At 41.6% G+C, this 17,104-nt stretch overlaps 2 protein-coding genes across 17 annotated transcripts in view; both read left to right on the top strand.

Moving 5' to 3' along the window:
• USP33 (ubiquitin specific peptidase 33) overlaps positions 1–9,829 on the top strand; it is a 52,243-nt gene extending 42,414 nt beyond the window's left edge. For 8 of the 9 annotated variants that reach the window (XM_075039201.1, XM_075039202.1, XM_075039203.1 and 5 more), the window contains one exon: positions 107–9,829. In XM_075039201.1, coding sequence (XP_074895302.1) covers positions 107–264 — 158 coding nt within the window. In that variant the 3' untranslated portion in view covers positions 265–9,829. The remainder of the gene's footprint in view (positions 1–106) is intronic. The other variant, XR_012652086.1, reaches the window with a different exon arrangement.
• Positions 9,830–14,060: 4,231 nt separating this feature from the next.
• Positions 14,061–17,104, top strand: part of ZZZ3 (zinc finger ZZ-type containing 3) — a 62,062-nt gene continuing 59,018 nt past the window's right edge. For 3 of the 8 annotated variants that reach the window (XR_012652089.1, XR_012652090.1, XM_075039213.1), the window contains exon 1: positions 14,747–14,807. The gene's annotated coding sequence lies outside the window, so the exon portion shown is untranslated. Of the gene's footprint in view, positions 14,233–14,608; positions 14,627–14,746; positions 14,814–17,104 lie in introns of those variants that run through there. The other 5 variants (XM_075039207.1, XM_075039212.1, XM_075039208.1 and 2 more) reach the window with 4 other exon arrangements.

The raw sequence follows: 17,104 nt of genomic DNA on the forward strand, positions 1-17,104 counted from the left end.
TTTTAAATTTGAATCTATATTCTTTTTTCTTTTTGTATCTGTTATAGATTTCAAAGAAATCATGAATTATTCTAAATAGTAATTAAAATTTTAAAAATGTTTTCAGGTGCAGATTCTGGACAAATATCTGAAGAAACATGGAATTTTCTTCAGTCAATCTATGGTGGAGGTCCAGAGATTATACTCAGACCACCTGTTCCTCCAATAGAACCTGATATCTTGCAAACAGAGGAGAAGATTGAATTAGAAACTCATGGTCTGTAGCTATTGAGAAAAAGATGAACTTGTAAGGACTCAGCTTCCTTACAAAATGCCCAAAATACATTCCTAAAAGCTTTATTCTCCTTTGTCTGGAGGCACAGTTCACTGGGCATTATATTAACTACAGAATAGTAAGTTGAAATATGTATTACAATTTGTTTAAATAGAGGCTGTTTCTCTGTTTTGGAAGGCATGTGGTTTGTACATTTTGGAGTGTTTGGTCAATGGAAAAAAATGTAATTTCTGAACTTTCTGGTATAAGTCAAAATCCTGTTATATCCTTAGACTTGAAAAATAGGGACAAATTTTAGAGATGTTCAATAACCCTTCTGATTCCTGATTGGGCTTCTGATATCTACAAACTTTTGCCTGTCTTAATTGTACAGTCTTGACAAGCCTAGGTATATGGGGAGTATATTTTAAATGGATTGCAATCAATGATAAAGAAAAAGGATTTTAATTTCCTAAATGCTCAGGAAAAAAATTCTCACTTATTTTGCACTGTAAGTATATGAAATGTGTAGTATATAACATCCAGATACTTATTGTATTTGAATGGATCAAACATAAGTGTAGACTGAATATTGTTTTAGTCAGCAAATGTCATAACTTATTACCTACTGAATTTTACATCTTATTATAGTCTTCTGTAACTCTCTATAAACCTGGCTAGTGTCTTTAATAGTATATGTGACAAAAAGATTTAGTCTTCTCTAGGGTAATGTTTGAGAGCATGAAGTGTGAAATGTAAAATGATTATGGACATGAGTGATATAAATTTCAGAAATTAAATTGTCTGGTCTCTTGAATTACATTCATAAACAGTTCCATTTGAAGGATTTTATTGTATTGTTAAAAATTTTCATTGGCATGATGACCTATAATGTCAGAAGCTGGATAAAGTGTATATATTGCAAAACTTTACTGAATGATTCATATTGGAATGCAGAATGGCACTTGCTCTTGTTTTTGCCTGATATTGTTACCAAATAAGCAGCATTATTCAAGGCTGGATCAATAAAAAAAAAAACAAAAAAAAAACCAACAAACTGTGGAAGAGGCGGGGGGGAAGCTTTCTTAAACATTTTTATTTATTACATCAATACAAAAACTTTTGAAGTAATGCTGTGGTACTGCTGTTACACCCACGTAACTATGTTTCTTGACCACTTTATGTTTAGGCAATGATGTTGACAGTTCTATCTCCAAAGTAAGAAAATGCTGACATAACATTCTTCTGGATAATTTTATATCTAGTATAAAATCAAACTGGTTTTGAACTTTGTAAACCACTTAAAGCCATTCTGGTTAAAAAGCCACCTAAAAGAGTCCTAGAGAAAGTGTCCTCTAACCTTAAGTACTTGGTAATGTGCCATGTAGGAGTTAGTTCTGTCTGAATGTAAATCCCAGTATTTTCCTTAACCTACCTGAGAAAAACTAGAACTAAAAACACAGCAGTGCAAATAAAAGGGGTAAAGGGACAGCAGTATGAAACCAATGATTATATGTCTGGTACATAAGGAAAACATTTTTCAATTTTAAACTGTATTGCAGGTAGCTCTTGGCCAGCCTGTTAAGTTTCTGAACTTTTATGTAAGTGTTCTTCTTTAAATTCCAGAGGAGATCATGGGACACTGTCAGCTGAGAAGCCTTGCATGTACATCGGTGTAAATGTAAAGAAACACTGAGCAGAGACTTTTAATGTCTTGACAAGGCGTTTGGACAATTTTATATTAGTAGATAAGGCAACTTGAAGTTAATATCAAGTTACCCCTGTATCTACAAGGTAAACACATCAGTTACTACTACAGACTTGTCTTACCTAATAAGGTAAAGTTAACTTGCTTATGAACAGTCAATAGTTACTTGCTGACTTTGGCCTGTGTAAGGCTGTTCTAACTTCCCACCTCCAGTTTTGTCCTTTTTTCATATTAGGGTGATGAAACTAAACTTGGATTTACACTGTCTTATTTTAACTTTTTTTTTTTAATTTTTTTTGCTAAGGTTTTATCTCATTTAAGCTATTCTTAAGGTTCTCTAACATACTAAAGCTAAATAGCAATGAATAGGTCTTCATACTTTAGGAAGAATTTTTCCTACATGATGTTCTTAATTGGAAACCTGGGAAATATTTTTTTTTTGGTTAAAGCACTGTATGGTGGTCAGGTTTCCCAATTTATTCAATGTTTTCATTAATAATCTGGATGGTGAAACAGACTGCCCCTGTAAAACTTGCAAAGGAAAAATGGATTGAGTGATAGGGACATCAGCTTGTTGGGGAAATGAAGCAGTTCTGTGCTAAGTATTCTGGGTATTACAGCAGATCAGACTAAGAGTTAAAATCCAGTGATACCAAAACAAAACCTGTTCTGGGTAATAGTAACAAAAGCATCAGATGTGAGGCACAGGAGGTAATTATTCTGCTCTACTTGGTGCTGTGCTGCTTGTGAGAACTCATCTGTACTGTTCCCAATTTTGGATGCTACATGATGATAAATACAAGTTGAGGTTATTTCAGAGAAGAGCAACAAGACTCAGTGTTGAAAATGAAGTTGTTCTCTCACTTAAAAGGATGTTGAAGGTGCAACACTTCCAATGTGGAGATAATTGGTGGATAATAGTGAACAATTTTTCCTAGACGAGTAGGGATATTTGCCTCAGCTTTAGCAATGGTGACTTGTGCTGGGTTTAGTTAGCCTATTAGAAATCTAGAAATCTTCTAGCAGTTTTGCCAGTCTTTTCCACTGGGTTTCTGGGAATCCATAGTCAAACATAATCTTAAACTTTGATGCACATAAATCAGTAACGAGACACTTAAAACTAGCAGAGTTTGTGAAATGCCTCTGTCACTGCAGTAAAAGGCATCTTCACACTACAACTGTTTGTCATGCTTTAAAAAAAAAAAAAAAAAAGAAATCCAGAGTTTGCAGAGATAAAATAGATGGGTTTGTGTTTAAGACAGTTCCAAAGGGATGACTGTCTTGCTTTTAGCCCTTTGAGAGCTCTACAAGGGATTTTATGCCACAGAAATGGAAGTAGCCTTTTAAAGTAAGACAGTGTGGGAGAACTCCCGATGGATGGCTTGTGTATGCTGGAGGGAAGGCAACAATTCAGAGAATAGGTAAAGGAGAAGCCTTTACTGTGAAGAGCTGTCTGATCTGCAGCAGAGAAAGAATGCATCTCGGCAAGGGGCTGTGGAAATTATTTTTTTCCATAAGCCTTTCACCAGACTATTTGGATTCTTTGTTCATTTGTTTCCAGTTGAGGAAACACAGCAATGTGTTCGGGTGCCAGGGAAACTGTCATTTCAAGAAGGGAAAAATCCAGTGGAGTCCTTGTTTTAGGCCTGGGAATCTAGATTTGAGCTGTTAAAAGCCTGCTGTTCAGTCTGGTAACTTTAATCCTGTCCTCTGGAGAAAACTGCATGGGGGATGTGGGAAATTTACCAGCTTAAACCTTGATTTCTCTAGATTTGTGAAGTTTTTTTGCAAGTGGTATAGCTAATTGTTCATCTGAACCCCCAGCATCGAGGAGAGTGCTTCAGATACTGTGTGATGTAGCTGAACAGTGTAATTGGAGGGAAGAGATTAGTGGAAGAGCTATTGAGTTACTCAGTAGTAAAATAAGGCACTTCTATAATATGCTTCAGAGGTGACAGCTAAGTAGTCCATCTGCTTAATAAAGTAAATAAAAATTAACCTGCTTGTTAGCTGTAAAATTATCCCATGTTATACTTTTACTGACTTAAAGGACAGTCTCTTCCTTTCCTGTGACTGGAACATTATGAAATGAAGGAAGTTCTGAAGACAGTTCTGTGATGCAAATTCATTGTTTAACTCGGGTAGTCCAGAAAGCTGTTTCTGCAAGTATAATCTAAATTACTCCTGTGTCTAGGGATAGATATATAGAGAGATATATAAAGTGCACATAATCTATTTCTCCAGTCTCTTAATTGAACTGTGGCTGGAGGCACTACAGTAATTATTTTTGGTTCTATGTTGGAATAGTGATCTTGAGTAGATACATCCAATAAAGGTTGTTTTCTGTTTTCAAATAGATAAATGACACTCAACTGACTGCTGTAATGAGTGTCAGCCTTTCCAACAGTAATGGCCTGAAAGTTTGCTAGGTAAGTTAGAGACTTCATACACTGTTCAAAAGCTGTATGAAGATAAGATGAAAAAGGGTAAAAGCTATTTTTATTAATTCATATCAGATGGACTCAGAACCATTTTGATAACTCTATTTTATTTGAATACTATTCTAATTGTCAGCTGTTGAGCTGCCTGAATGCAGCAAAAACATGTTTTAAGGTATCCTCTAATATCTATTTGACAAAAACTGCTGTAGAGTAAGCCCTCTGTGGTGAGACACTACAGACCTACCAAATCTGAATTCAAGGGAGAACAGCCACACCCGTTTTTGCTACCCATCCCTGACAGTGGTAAAGAGATCTTGCGTTTGAATCTGCTCTGTCTAGGTATTGTACTATGACTTACAAACCTACTGTATGCAGCTGGGTCAATGGAAGCTAATTTATTTAGGGTTTTTTTATGTAATTAATCTATTTCTTCTCCCTGGCAATATCATATTTGATGTGGAAGTTCTAGTCTGTTTGGCTTTGCTCAGAAGTCACAGTCATGTGGGAATGCTTACCATTCTATCAACAGAGCTGTGCTGATAGGAATTAACTTCTGACTAAGCTATCCAAGTAGAGATGTCAAGATTGGAGCTAACAAGTAGTAGTGCATTAGTCCCTACTCTGGAGGCTAGATGATAATGTACTCTTAGAAATCTGTCCTTCCAGCAGAGTGCAACACTCAGTGACATCTGAAAGAATTGATATTTAGAGCCTTTTGTAAATTTGTGTGGTCCCATATTTTGGTAAAGAGCCCCAAAGCAGGGTAATTTCATGTCAGTACCTGTTGAGTTAGTGGTATGTCCCACTGACAGTGGGATATCAGCATAAAGTGTTAGAAATATCTTTGGCTATAAAAATATATTATGTGGATGAAGCAGTTTTCATTGGTGGAGCAAAAGTTAAATATGCCCATTTAGGCCTGAATTTTTGCTATGAAATCTGGTGTAATTTGATGTGCTATGCTAATGTATTATGTAAGAATCCTGCTTCTCAGATTCAAAACTTATATAGTGATTGGCTTTTTCTAACACAAGATATCCTAGGTTTTCTTAAAAGGACTAAAGCCAAGATGCTTCTTTCAAGTTAATATTATAGGCATTTATTTATAATGTTACTGCTAACATTTGTTTTTTTTTTTTGATTGATAGATTATCTTGTTATTCATCACGTAAGGTCATTTGGAAAAGCAAACTTGAGATTTTGAAAATTTACAGGAAAACTTACAGACTATCTGCTTAAAGGGGCAAGTGTTTGCTTCCTATTTGCCATACAAATATTTTATACTGAAATAAGAAAATTCTGTTCCATTTATTCCTTTTGAATTCCCTACATACATCTGGCTTAGTGCAGTCTAAGCAGTTTTCTCACTGAAAACCTTTCAGCTCTTCATTTTGCCCAGGAAATGAGTAAAACAACTAGGCTTTTTCATTCTTCCAAACAGATGGCTTTTCTGGCTTCCCTCTATACTTAAGCCATCCAGAGCTGACAATTAGTAGCAGGAAGCAAAATAAGAGTTCTAGATTTCTGAAGTGTCACAAAGAAAGACAAATCACTTTCAGCATTATTTCACAGAAATCACCTGGTTGCAAACAAACTTGGCTTATATTAGCTTTCAAAATCTAAGCAGATTAGAAAACAGCCTTGATCAGTAAGAAATTTGAAAGCGCTATTCTCATTAATGGTGAAAAGTATAACTTGTTTTCTTGAATATATTCTATAATACATATATATATCTGTTTAAAACATGTGACTTGTCTTAAGATAAGAATAGCTTCAGCCTAGCTTTCAGCCATTCAACAAAGCGACAAGGCTATTTCTCCATAAAAAGCAGTGTGAACACTGCCACACAGTAAGATAAAATGTCATCTGTTTATAATACATTTAATATTACAGATGTTTGCTTACAATAGCAGTCATGTTTTTCATAGAAAAGCTGGTATTATTTACTCTATCACGAAAGTTTTCTCTCTTCTAAATGTGTGTCAGCTGAGACATGCAGCTAGAAAAAGAAGGTCCATTTGTGAGAAACATATCACTGATGTGTGTGATAGGTTTTATGGGTTGTTAGTGATACCACATGCCAAATCACTTGATGACAAGTTTCCTTATAAGGGTCATAGATGGGTATATGTTTGGACTTAAGAAAATGCAATGGGAACTTGATCATTCAAGTAGGATGAGTATAAGATGAATAAGCAAGAAATTTCATTTTCTGACTTGTTCAAGATTGAGTTGATTAGCTAAAAAGGTACAAGTTCTGGTTGTTGAAATGAGTGGACATGAGGAAATACAGTTGACACTTACTGATTATTTACTATTATAAAATGAATTGTCAGTGAAAAAGTAAAGTTAGAGTAATAGGAATACACTGGTTGTTTATGCAGTTTTGATATGCCTTTATGCAATGTTAGTGAATCTCAAATCACTTCTGTTTCTCACTAGTCATTTGTTCAGCAGCATAGGAGGTGCAAAAATAAAGCAGTCACCATCCACAAAATGCCTCCATAGTATAAATGAAGTTGAGAAGATTTCATTTCCAGATATATTCCTTTTTCTCACTTGGAACTCACAAAGAACTTATTATACATTAAGAGCTTTAGTAAGATCCATTTTTGGAATAACTTACCACATGAGAAAGTAAATCTTAAAGTACTTTGTTGAGAAGAATAAGGAGGGCAGAGGAGAGGAAGCATTTGATTCTTACAAGTAAGAAAAAACTTAGCTCAAAATAAATTGTCAGTTGTCAAAAATAGCAATTTTTGTCTCTTATCTCATAGGACAATGCCAAGACCTTTTCATTTTCATTGTTCTTGAGTAGTTTTGCCCAGAAATTAATATTTTTCTAGGTGACTAATTTTGTTCTGTCCAGTGTGGTTTTTAATGTACACGCTAAAACAAGATGTCCTGGTTACCATGGTGATACATTGCTTTCCCCCCCCTCCCCACTTCCCCCGGGTGTCTGTTAAAATGCCAAACCCAAATGAACAGAGATGCAGCACTTGCTCATGGTGTGAATGCATGTTTGTTTCCACCAATGCGCACACCTTCTTTTTAGGACCAGAAGTAAGGCTACTTTGAGATTTTCAGCTATAACAAAAGAAATGCGCTTGTACATGCCAAATTGCTAATTGATTGGCAGCTATTATTTCAGTTAGACCATATTTTCAATTAAATTTCTAGTCCAGTACTGAGATTTTTATATTTAGACTGACTTTACAATTTAACTGTAGAAGCAAGAAATATGACATTTATTTAGCTATGAACACTTCTTTGGTGTCCCATCTTCTGAATAATTTTTGGTAAAGGAAATGTATTCTTTCCTGCCTTGTTTGTTTGTAGTATAATTAATTGGCTTTCCAACCAAGCAGGGTAGTGGAGGTAATTTATCTCTTAAACTAGATCAGTAGCAATCTGAACTTCATGTGTGACCTTGACTTCACATGCTCAAGTGCAAAGGCTAGTCTTCCTGGGCTCTTTCTGTAGATACTGAAAAAGATGCAGGTAATGGAGGCACTTTCTGGGCTTCTGGTCTGTAAGCTGCCTCCAGAAGGTGTAAGTTTCCTGACCGCACTGTAAACCTAAATCTGAAAAGTGCCTACCCTCCATTCTGCATTTGAGCCCTGAACAGGGATCTCTCCTTCTTAAACTGTTACTGGTGCTGGTGTCCACTCTTGTGTGATGGCAGTTAGGTTTAAATAAAAATTCAACCTTTCACCTCCTGTATGAGAGGGCCGTAATCACAAGCTAGGCTTGTCTTTAAAAAACTTTTCTGTTTGGAAAAAAAACATGCCTAAAGGCTAGGCAGAAATGTGCCAGGTCTCCTTTTTTTTATTTTATTTTTATGTTTTCTAGATTTTACTTGAAAACTTCTAATCTGTGTTTTTCTGGTTTACATTGACATACTACATGCTGTTCCGTTTGAGTAACAATAGAGCCCTTTACTGTGGTCTAGGACCTGCAGGAATATGCAAGGTAGTCAAAACAGTTACAGGGATATTCCATGACCTGACACATCTTTATGTAGGTTGTACATAATTCAAAGTATTAGTGCAGAACCACTAATACCTGAGAGTGCTCCAAACATGAAACAAAGGAAAGTTTCTAAAGGAGAGGGGAAAGATAAAAGTGATTGTTTGGATAGGCTGTAAGGGGTAAAACTCCTGGAGTAAGCTAACTAACTCTAAAAGTCAGTGCTGATGTGAACACTCCAGTAAGGTAACTATTAATATGGACTCCAATTTTTCAGTAGCCTTACGCAGAAACACCTGTGCCCATGTAGGTCCAGCTCCGATTCTAATCTGATTTAGTCAAAACTTCCCTGTCTCACATATGTGAAGTCTTCCAGAACCTGGAAGTCTCTGGACTGTTGTTTTCTCAAAGCCTGAGTAAAGTTTATACACTAGAATAACAACATGCTCAAAGTAACTGAAATAAAGCAAATAAGAGAATAGAGTTGATTTAAAATATTTTAGACACCAATATTTCAGTTTTGAAATATAAAACCTCACTCAAGAGCATTAAAAACTAAGAAGTAGAATACATTCTGAAAAACAAGAAGCTTCCTTCTTGGTATACTGCTTTTATGTTTCATGAGTTCCAATCTGGAATTCTTTTTTTAATAATGCACTACAGTCTAGATATCATTTCATATCTACCTGACTTTGAAACCCCCACTGAAATTAGAAAAAGCCATTTAAATGGGAATATCTCATGTGTGAGGAGTGGTTATACATTGTACTAAATATAGTCTAATTAATTTAATTATTAAAAATAAGTATCAGATCTACTTAACTGCAACTTTTTAGACCAATTTGGATTAGATTGCCCCTAATTTAAATATACAGGCATAAAATGGAAATAAACTAATAACTTCCTAAATGTGTTTAACTTTTGTAATTGGCAACTTGCTTTTTCAGCATGGACTATGACATCTTTCAGTAATGGAAGTCAACTCTGCCAGTAGTCTGTGTGGGTTGTAAGACTCTTAAATTGCCTAATGTACGTATCCTTTATCAATGACTGGAGATTGTTCTGTATAATAAAGAGTTAAAACTTTGATTTCCCCCTGCCTTGTTCGCACAAAAAAACCAAGTGTCATAAAAACAGGCATTCTAAATTTATGGCTGGAGTGGATTTATTTTGAGTAGTTATCAGATGACCACTTATAATTGTGTGTAATTTACCACAATTGCATTTTTTTTCAATTATGATTTTAGTAATTTTTTTATTATTACTTTTGGCATGCTGACTCCCATAACTACTGTAAAGTCTTTGTCCAAGTAGTATTTGAAGTAGTGAAAATCTTAAAGACATGCATTTTGTTACTATGTTACTGAATTGATAATATTGTAAATTTTAATAAAAGTTGTGGCAAAAAGCCTGTACAGTCTCTGATGAAAACTGGCTACTGAAGCCACACCAAAATGAGTCAGTAGATTTTTTTTTTTTTTTTTTTAAGTTTAGACACAAAACAATTTTGTTTATCTAAAGCATTTTGCTTCAGGTAAAACCACTGAAAATGCTTTGTTGTTGATGATATTAAGAGAAATGTAGCCTTTCTCATATTTGTTCTTTACACATATGGTAGCATGAATGAAAAAAAAATTTAGAATTTAGGGCTCTCCAGGGAATACAGCAGGCAGAACTGAGCAGCAGAACAGAGGACCTGTAACAAAACATGAAGTGATTCTGTGTAAGGATGCATATTAAAGCAGAAAATGGTCTTAACACTATTAAAAATTTTTTTGTTTTTTTTTCTTTTAGCTCAATAAAAACTTCTTTTATAATTTTAAGTTATTTTCTGTAACTATTGTTGGCATTTTCTTCTCAAGAATGTAAATGCTTTTTCTTTTTTTTTTTCAGAAATATGTAAATACAAATCCAAAACACCACCTGTGAAGTACCTACAAACAAAATGACTGAGGTGGTAAAGTTATTAGTGCAGAGACTTCTGCGTGTTGTGCTGAGCCAATTCGCATCCAGTCCAGGATGGCTTATTAGGTTTGGGCCGTACTGTGGAAGTTGACCCTACTGAACATAAGCTGGCTTTAGGAAGATTCTCTCTGCTCTTGTCCAGGGCTTACTGTGTAGCCACTGGAGTAATTCCACACAACCAGCCAGTCCAGTACAGCTTCCCTTGAGTCAGAACAAATAAGCCTGAGCTGAACTCTGGAGATGAATTCAGCTATAATCTTCCTTGTCCTGCATGCCCTTTTTAAGAGCCAGTGTAGATCTAGAGCTGTATCCAAGAACATAAGCCCTGTTTTGACTGCAGTGTTGGGTAGCAAGCAGTAATAGCTTGCTAACGCCGTTCTTGGGGCATGGTGTAAAGATACCAGAGTAGCTGTCACAGAGCTGTGTAGATGTCTTTAGGATCAACTTCTCAATTGTGCCGAGTTGTAGAGTGAACTTTGTTAATCTTTTGTCAGAAAAAGAAACACATTTAATTTGCTCTAATAATAGGAGAAACAAGCCATTTCATGGATTGAGATAGGCGGAAACAGATGCTGCTGCTGAAAGCATGAGCCATGTAACAGCTTCATCAAAGCTGGACCTTGTGGTCTTAGGCAGTTCTCTATGCACAAACATGAGCTGAAGTTTCAGTGATGTGGAGGGATATAAAGCATCTCAGGTCCTGATTTTGTAGAAAGTACTGGCCTGGGGGAGGGTGGCTGATGTAGTATTTTTTAGCTTGTCCCATTGTAACGTGCTGAAAAGCTGTCATTAATGCCATTTTCCCTTGATCAGAATAGTGGGTGGTTTTGTGGTTTTGTTTTTTTTTTTTTACTACCACCATTGATGAGACCAGAGACATTTTTATCACCCTATAAATGAGTAATAGTGAAGGCTGCCCATAATAAATACAACTACCAATTATTGGTACAAGATAGATGCTGTAGCACAAATGAAACTGTAGCCAGAAGACTTAGGAATGTGATATAATTTGGGGTAGGGTATATAAGGAGCAAGGGAGACTGACTGGAAGTGCAGATGTACTGGAGAAAGCGATGTGGTGCTGCTAGACAGGAGCATATTCCTTTATACTTACTTAGGAATTATTTAAAAGCTGCTATAGGATACTGTGGGGAAGGGGCTGCAAGATACCATGAGTGGATGAAAAAGAAGTTTTGAACTTTGGGGACAACAGAGTGGATGTAGAGCCCTAGCCAGCTTCAAAGAAAGCAGGTTTCTCCAGAATGAAATGTAAACTCTCTTGGGCAGAGTTCTTAGTAAACCTGCTTGATCTCAGTTCTTACTACACAGGGACTGCTTTTTTCTTCTTTGCATATTGTTAATTTTCCTCTGGAAGGTTAGCTGAGCCAAACTACCCTGTAGATACACAATGGCTGGATTCAATCCAGGGAAAAGCAGGGGGCATGTAGAGGTGGGGCAAGAGCCTCAGGAGTATCCCTTTCATTAGCAGGAACCATTACCTGAAACATCACACCATTAACAGTTGTGCTTTGTTATCATCCCATCACTAGACATATTGCTTCTTAGACAAGATGGCAGAATATAATATTTAAGTCCTCCTCGGTGAATTCAAGGCAAATCCTGGTGCAGGGTGTGGTTAGACAATATAGTTCGACTGGTTTAATCCTGTTGCCAAAAAGTTACTGCTGCCAGAAGAGGATTGTCTTGTTCCTCCCCTCTACTGGCAACACTCCCTTACCTCCACCTCCCATGCTGGCTCTCTTGTCAGTCTCCACGGTGAGCCAATGCAGCTTATTTTCTAGCTGAAAACTAACACACCAGAAACAGTTTCTTGGTGGTTTAGGAGGTCTGGCTGGTTTACCATGTGTGTAGATGAGCACCAGAGTGGGCAGTGGGAAAGACTGGGGGCAGGGAAGATGGGGGAAACAGAGCTGCCTTGTGTGTCAGCAAGCCATCCGATTAGGTCGGCTCTGTTGCTCAACTGCACCCTTAAACAGCCATGGGAATTTGAAAAAAAAAAATATCAAAAAAACCCCAATCAATTTTGCACTGACGCAGCTGAGAAGAACCCTCAGTTCTACTGTGAAAGTACTAACACTTGTCTGAAATGCAATATCTTCAGCCACTGCAGCTGTTTAGCTAACTGAACATATTTTTAAATGGATTGCAATTCACAACATTTTTGTGCTTCCACATGCTCCTGCAATAACGCAAAAAGAACCATTCCTCTTTCAGATTCAGGCACACAGACACAAGACTGCATGAGAACAGTGGTACAGATCCAAGAAAAAAAATTTCCTTCCCTCTCTTGTGGGATTTCAGTTGTTTTGAATCGGATCACAGGAGAAGACTTCCAAGTCAGTAAGATGCAAGGAAAAGTGAGAACTGCTTGGGAAAGTGGAAAAGCTACTGAGGTTTTTCTGCAGACTCTGGCATCACAGAATGAGTGTGTCTGTATGACTAGACTTGCAATTTTAGCAATTAGGATTTTATTAAATCTGCTTTCTTTACAGAAGTATGAATCAGTTGAATTACCATGCAGTCAGTAACTACTTTTAAAAGCAATTGAAAATATTTTTCAGCACTTATTCTTCTGTTAACAGAAAACAGTTTCAGTTTAGGGTTTTCTAGCAATTTGGAAAGTTGTTAATTGTTCTTAATGAAAGGTTCTTGAATTTCATAAGCATTTAACAGGAAACCGGAGTCTTTTGTGTTTCTCCGCTACACGAAGCTAGCTCTTCAGATGCATTGTAACTGTGGTATATCAGGTAAAACAACGAGACGTTACAAGGATAGTTAGAGATACACAGTAATTCCTCTCCCTCTGTAGGAGTGCAGAGGTAAATAATCTCCTATTAGAGCAGGCGGCGTGCGTTAAATAGTAACTCTTAGTGATCACATACACGTTAGCCGAGAACCAGGCAGGACCATAAATCAGAAATTTGGAAGCGCGAAGGGTTTATTTTTAGTCACAGCCCAGAGGGCTGGAGTACCCCGCGGTGCCTGTTCCCGAGGCACGGCTTGAAGTGAGAAAGTCAGGAGAGCGCGCTGGAAAAGCGGTCGGGAGCTGCGAGCAAAACAGCCCCGCTTCTGGGGCACAAAGCCGGCTGCGGAGGCAGGCGCGGGGACTTCCAGAAGCGGCAACTGCCGCCGGCGACCTGGGAAGCAGCGCTTCCAGCCAGCAGAACGCCGCCCCTGAGCCCCGCTCCCCATTCCCCTTCCTAAGCCCCAGCAAACCTGCAAGTCACCAGGCGCCGGCCGGCTGCTGGCGCTGGCCGGCTGCTACCGCGGCCGGCGGCGGCGCGGCGCCAGAGCGGCCCGCCGGAGAGGGCGGCGAACGGGACGGCCGCGGCGCTCCCCGGCACGGCGGGAGCACCCGCAGCCGCCGGGAGCCGCTTCGGGCCGCGCCGCCCTCCTCCTCCTCCTCCTCCTCCTCCCGCCCTGGCCGGGCACGGGGAGCCCCGTCGCCGTCCCTCAGGGCGCCCCGCCGGACACCTGCCCCGGCGCGCGGGGACACCCGTCCCGACACCCCCCGCAGGGCCGGCCCTCCCCTCGGGGCATGCCGGAGCGCCGCGCCGCTCGGCCCCCCCGCCCCCTCCCGGGGTGGGGGGCAGCGGGCCGCCCCCCCCCCCCTCCCCGCCCCGGCCGTCGGCCGCGGCCAAGCCGGGCCGGCCGCCTCCGCCCTCTGCCAGCAGGCGGAGCTGCAGGGAGCGGGTCCCCGCCGCAGCGGCTGGAGGGGGAGGGGAAGGAAGCGGAAGGAGCCGCCGCCGCGCTGAGGGGAGCAGGCGCTGTGCGGAGCCGCCGCCGCTGCCTGGTGCGGGCAGCACGGAGGGAGCGAGCCGCGCACGGGGCTGCGCGGGCCGGCCGCGCCCGCCGCGCCGAGGAGCGGGCGCCAGGTGAGGGCTCGGGCCCGGGCGCGGGCCCGGCCCCGGGGGAAGGGGGACCCGGATGGTGCCGAGTTCGGAACCCGCGAGGGGAGGGGGAAGGAGGAGGAGGAGGAGGAGGAGGAGGAGGAGGAGGGAATGAGAGGGGGGAAGCCCCCACGTGACCAGCGCGTGCGGGGAGGAGGTGGCGGCTCGCGCGCCCTGTTCGAATCAGCTGGCCCGCAGCGGCGCCTCGTGCGCGTGCGCGGCGGCCCCGCCCCCCCCGCGCGCTCCCCCCTCCCGCGCGCTCCCCCCTCCCGCTCCTCCCCCTCCCGCGCGTTACGTGTGCGTATGTGTCCGTGCGCGCGCCCGGCCTGAACACGGCGGGGCCGGGGACACGTGCGCGGCGCCGCGGCCGCCATGTTGGGTCTGAGCTGAGTGCGGGCGCTGCGCGCGCGCGCGCGCGGGGCCGGGCCGGGTCGCGTCGCGTCGTGGGGCGGCGGGGGAGGCGGGGGGGGGGGGTGGTTGGAAGGAAATCTCGCGAGATCGCGCTGTCCCTGCGGGAGCGGGCCGGCTGCGGGATGGCGGCGCAGCGCTGGGCGTGCTGGGTAATGGTAACGGGGGCCCGGGGGGCGGGGACCCTTGGACCAGCCTCCTCCCCGCCATCGTGCCCCGGGCCACACGGGGAGCGGGGCGGGGTTGGGCGCCCCGGGGAAGCGCGACTGGCTCCGCTCCGCTCCCTCCTCCCCCCTGCCCCGGCCCTGCCCCGCCTCACCTCAGATCACCTCGCGCCTGCCCCTCGCAGTGCCCGGGCCGCGCCGCGGCAGCCCCCCTCCTCGCCTCAGGCTCTCCCGAGGAGCGCAGGCTGCAGCGCCGTGGCCCGTGCCATGTCCCGTTCCTCGCCCCGCGCTTCTCCCCCCCCCCGCACCGCCTCTGCCCTTGTGTCCGCGCCCCTCCAGCCCCGGGTGCCGGGCTCGCGGGCCGTGCTGCTGGCGCCGTCCCGGGGTGGGCGGCGTGCCCCGCAGAGCCCGCTGGCGTGCCCCTTGATTGTCCCCCGCCGTCCTGCCGTATCACCTGCTGGACGGGGTGCCCAACTTCACGGCGAGAACTTGGCTGTGCCTCTGACTGCTCCAGCGCTGCCTCGCAGCTTCCCGTCTGCAGAGGCTGACATCCGCGGGTTCTTCGGCCCTTCTTCCACCAACGAGCAGCCTTGGGCCGTGCCCTTGACCCCCCCCCTCCCCCCCCCAAGCACTTCGTGGTGGTTTTGCTGTCTCGGCTTGCTTTTCACACCTGTCCCGTGCTGCTGCTTCTGTACTCGTTACGGTTTCTGCCGTTGAACCCAAACTGCTCCTGCCCTGTAGGAACGCTGATGTTTATGGATGCAGGGGTCCAAAAATTGATACTTAACGTCACAAATCTGGTCTCTCTTGAGGCTGTGATACATGTCCCGAACTTGTAAAATACATTTGTGCTTTCTCTTGTATTTGGAAGAATAATTCCAGTAGTATCCAAGCGTCCCAGTTCAGCAACATCCCCTTTGTCTCCTAGTCCTGATCTCTCTTAAGGGAGAGCATATGGTTCTGCTTCTTCCTTATGGTGTGTTGTATTCCGGCCCTGATTATCCAGGAATGCTGGCAGTTTTTGTAGTCTTGGAATATAACTCTGCGTTTTACTAATCTGGTTTTAGGCTGCCACATAATTGATACAAAATTTTTATAACATAATGTCTTCTTTAGGCTTTGAACTTCTAAGCTTTACTTTGGAAATATGTTTGCAGTTATTACTAAACAAATTGTAGTAGTTCTTCGGTGGTTGTATATGTATTTGCATGTTTTCAATTGATACTGTCGTTATTGCTGTACTAATAACATAGTGATCATTTATTTACTGAGGCTTTTAAGGTGAAGCTCTAAGTGTACTCTTTGTCTCATATTAATTACTAACTTGTGCAACCTTTTGAGAATATACTTTTTGGATGTATTTCTAACCTATGGTTAGATATTAAGCTTCCCCCCCCTCCCTCCCCGTGCTGCTACAAGGGCTGGTGATCCAGTAGGGACTGGTAGGTTTGTGGCTGTTAAAAGTTCATTCTTTTCATAAGCAAGTATAACTTTTCAGAAAATTAAGTTGACAAGTTACTGTTGTGGGTTTTTTTCAAGCATCCTTTAATCTTACGGTACTGTCATATTAATAATATTAGTATTTGCTTAATCAGAAGTAGAAATAAGTTTATTTAAGGAAAAAAGAAGATGATGTGCGTTAAACAGTAGGGGAGAAAAATACAGTTCTTTTAAAGTAAAGAGTGTGTGGTAAAATGTTCAAAAAATAGCTATCAGGTGAAATTTTCACCCAACTGAAGTCACTCATGAAACTCCCATTGCCTTAGAAGGGGTTAGCAGTCAGTAATTTACTTTAACATGTGACTTCCAGCAAGCTATTCAGAATCTGATCAACTTTGATTGCAGGCTTTCTCCAGCACTGTCATGCTTATTTCATAAAAACATTCTATGTCTTGAATTTACAGTAGGGCTTTTTGTGAAGGACTGTTACATGGTACAACCATGTGTGTCAGTAAGGACACAGTTATAACCTTAATTGAAATATTGTTCATAATTTATGTGTCTAGTTATTTAGTCCAATATAGGTAGCTGTTGCAATTCTCAGTTGTACCACTATTAACTTAAATTATTTTTCCTGTGCATTGCATACTCCAGGTGTATAATAAGTAAGAGATAGGCTATATTAAATAACTTAGTTACTAAGCTATTTATTCTTGAAGTTCAGTCCTATGTTTTGTCTCATAATTTTTAACATTTCTGGAAAAAGAGAAATAGCAAATAGGATTTTTGAGCTCAGTGTTATTACAGATTTAGTGTGCAAAAATAACTAGATCTCTATTTCACAA

Source organism: Buteo buteo, chromosome 10 (assembly GCF_964188355.1).
Source record: "Buteo buteo chromosome 10, bButBut1.hap1.1, whole genome shotgun sequence".
Classification (NCBI taxonomy): domain Eukaryota; kingdom Metazoa; phylum Chordata; class Aves; order Accipitriformes; family Accipitridae; genus Buteo; species Buteo buteo.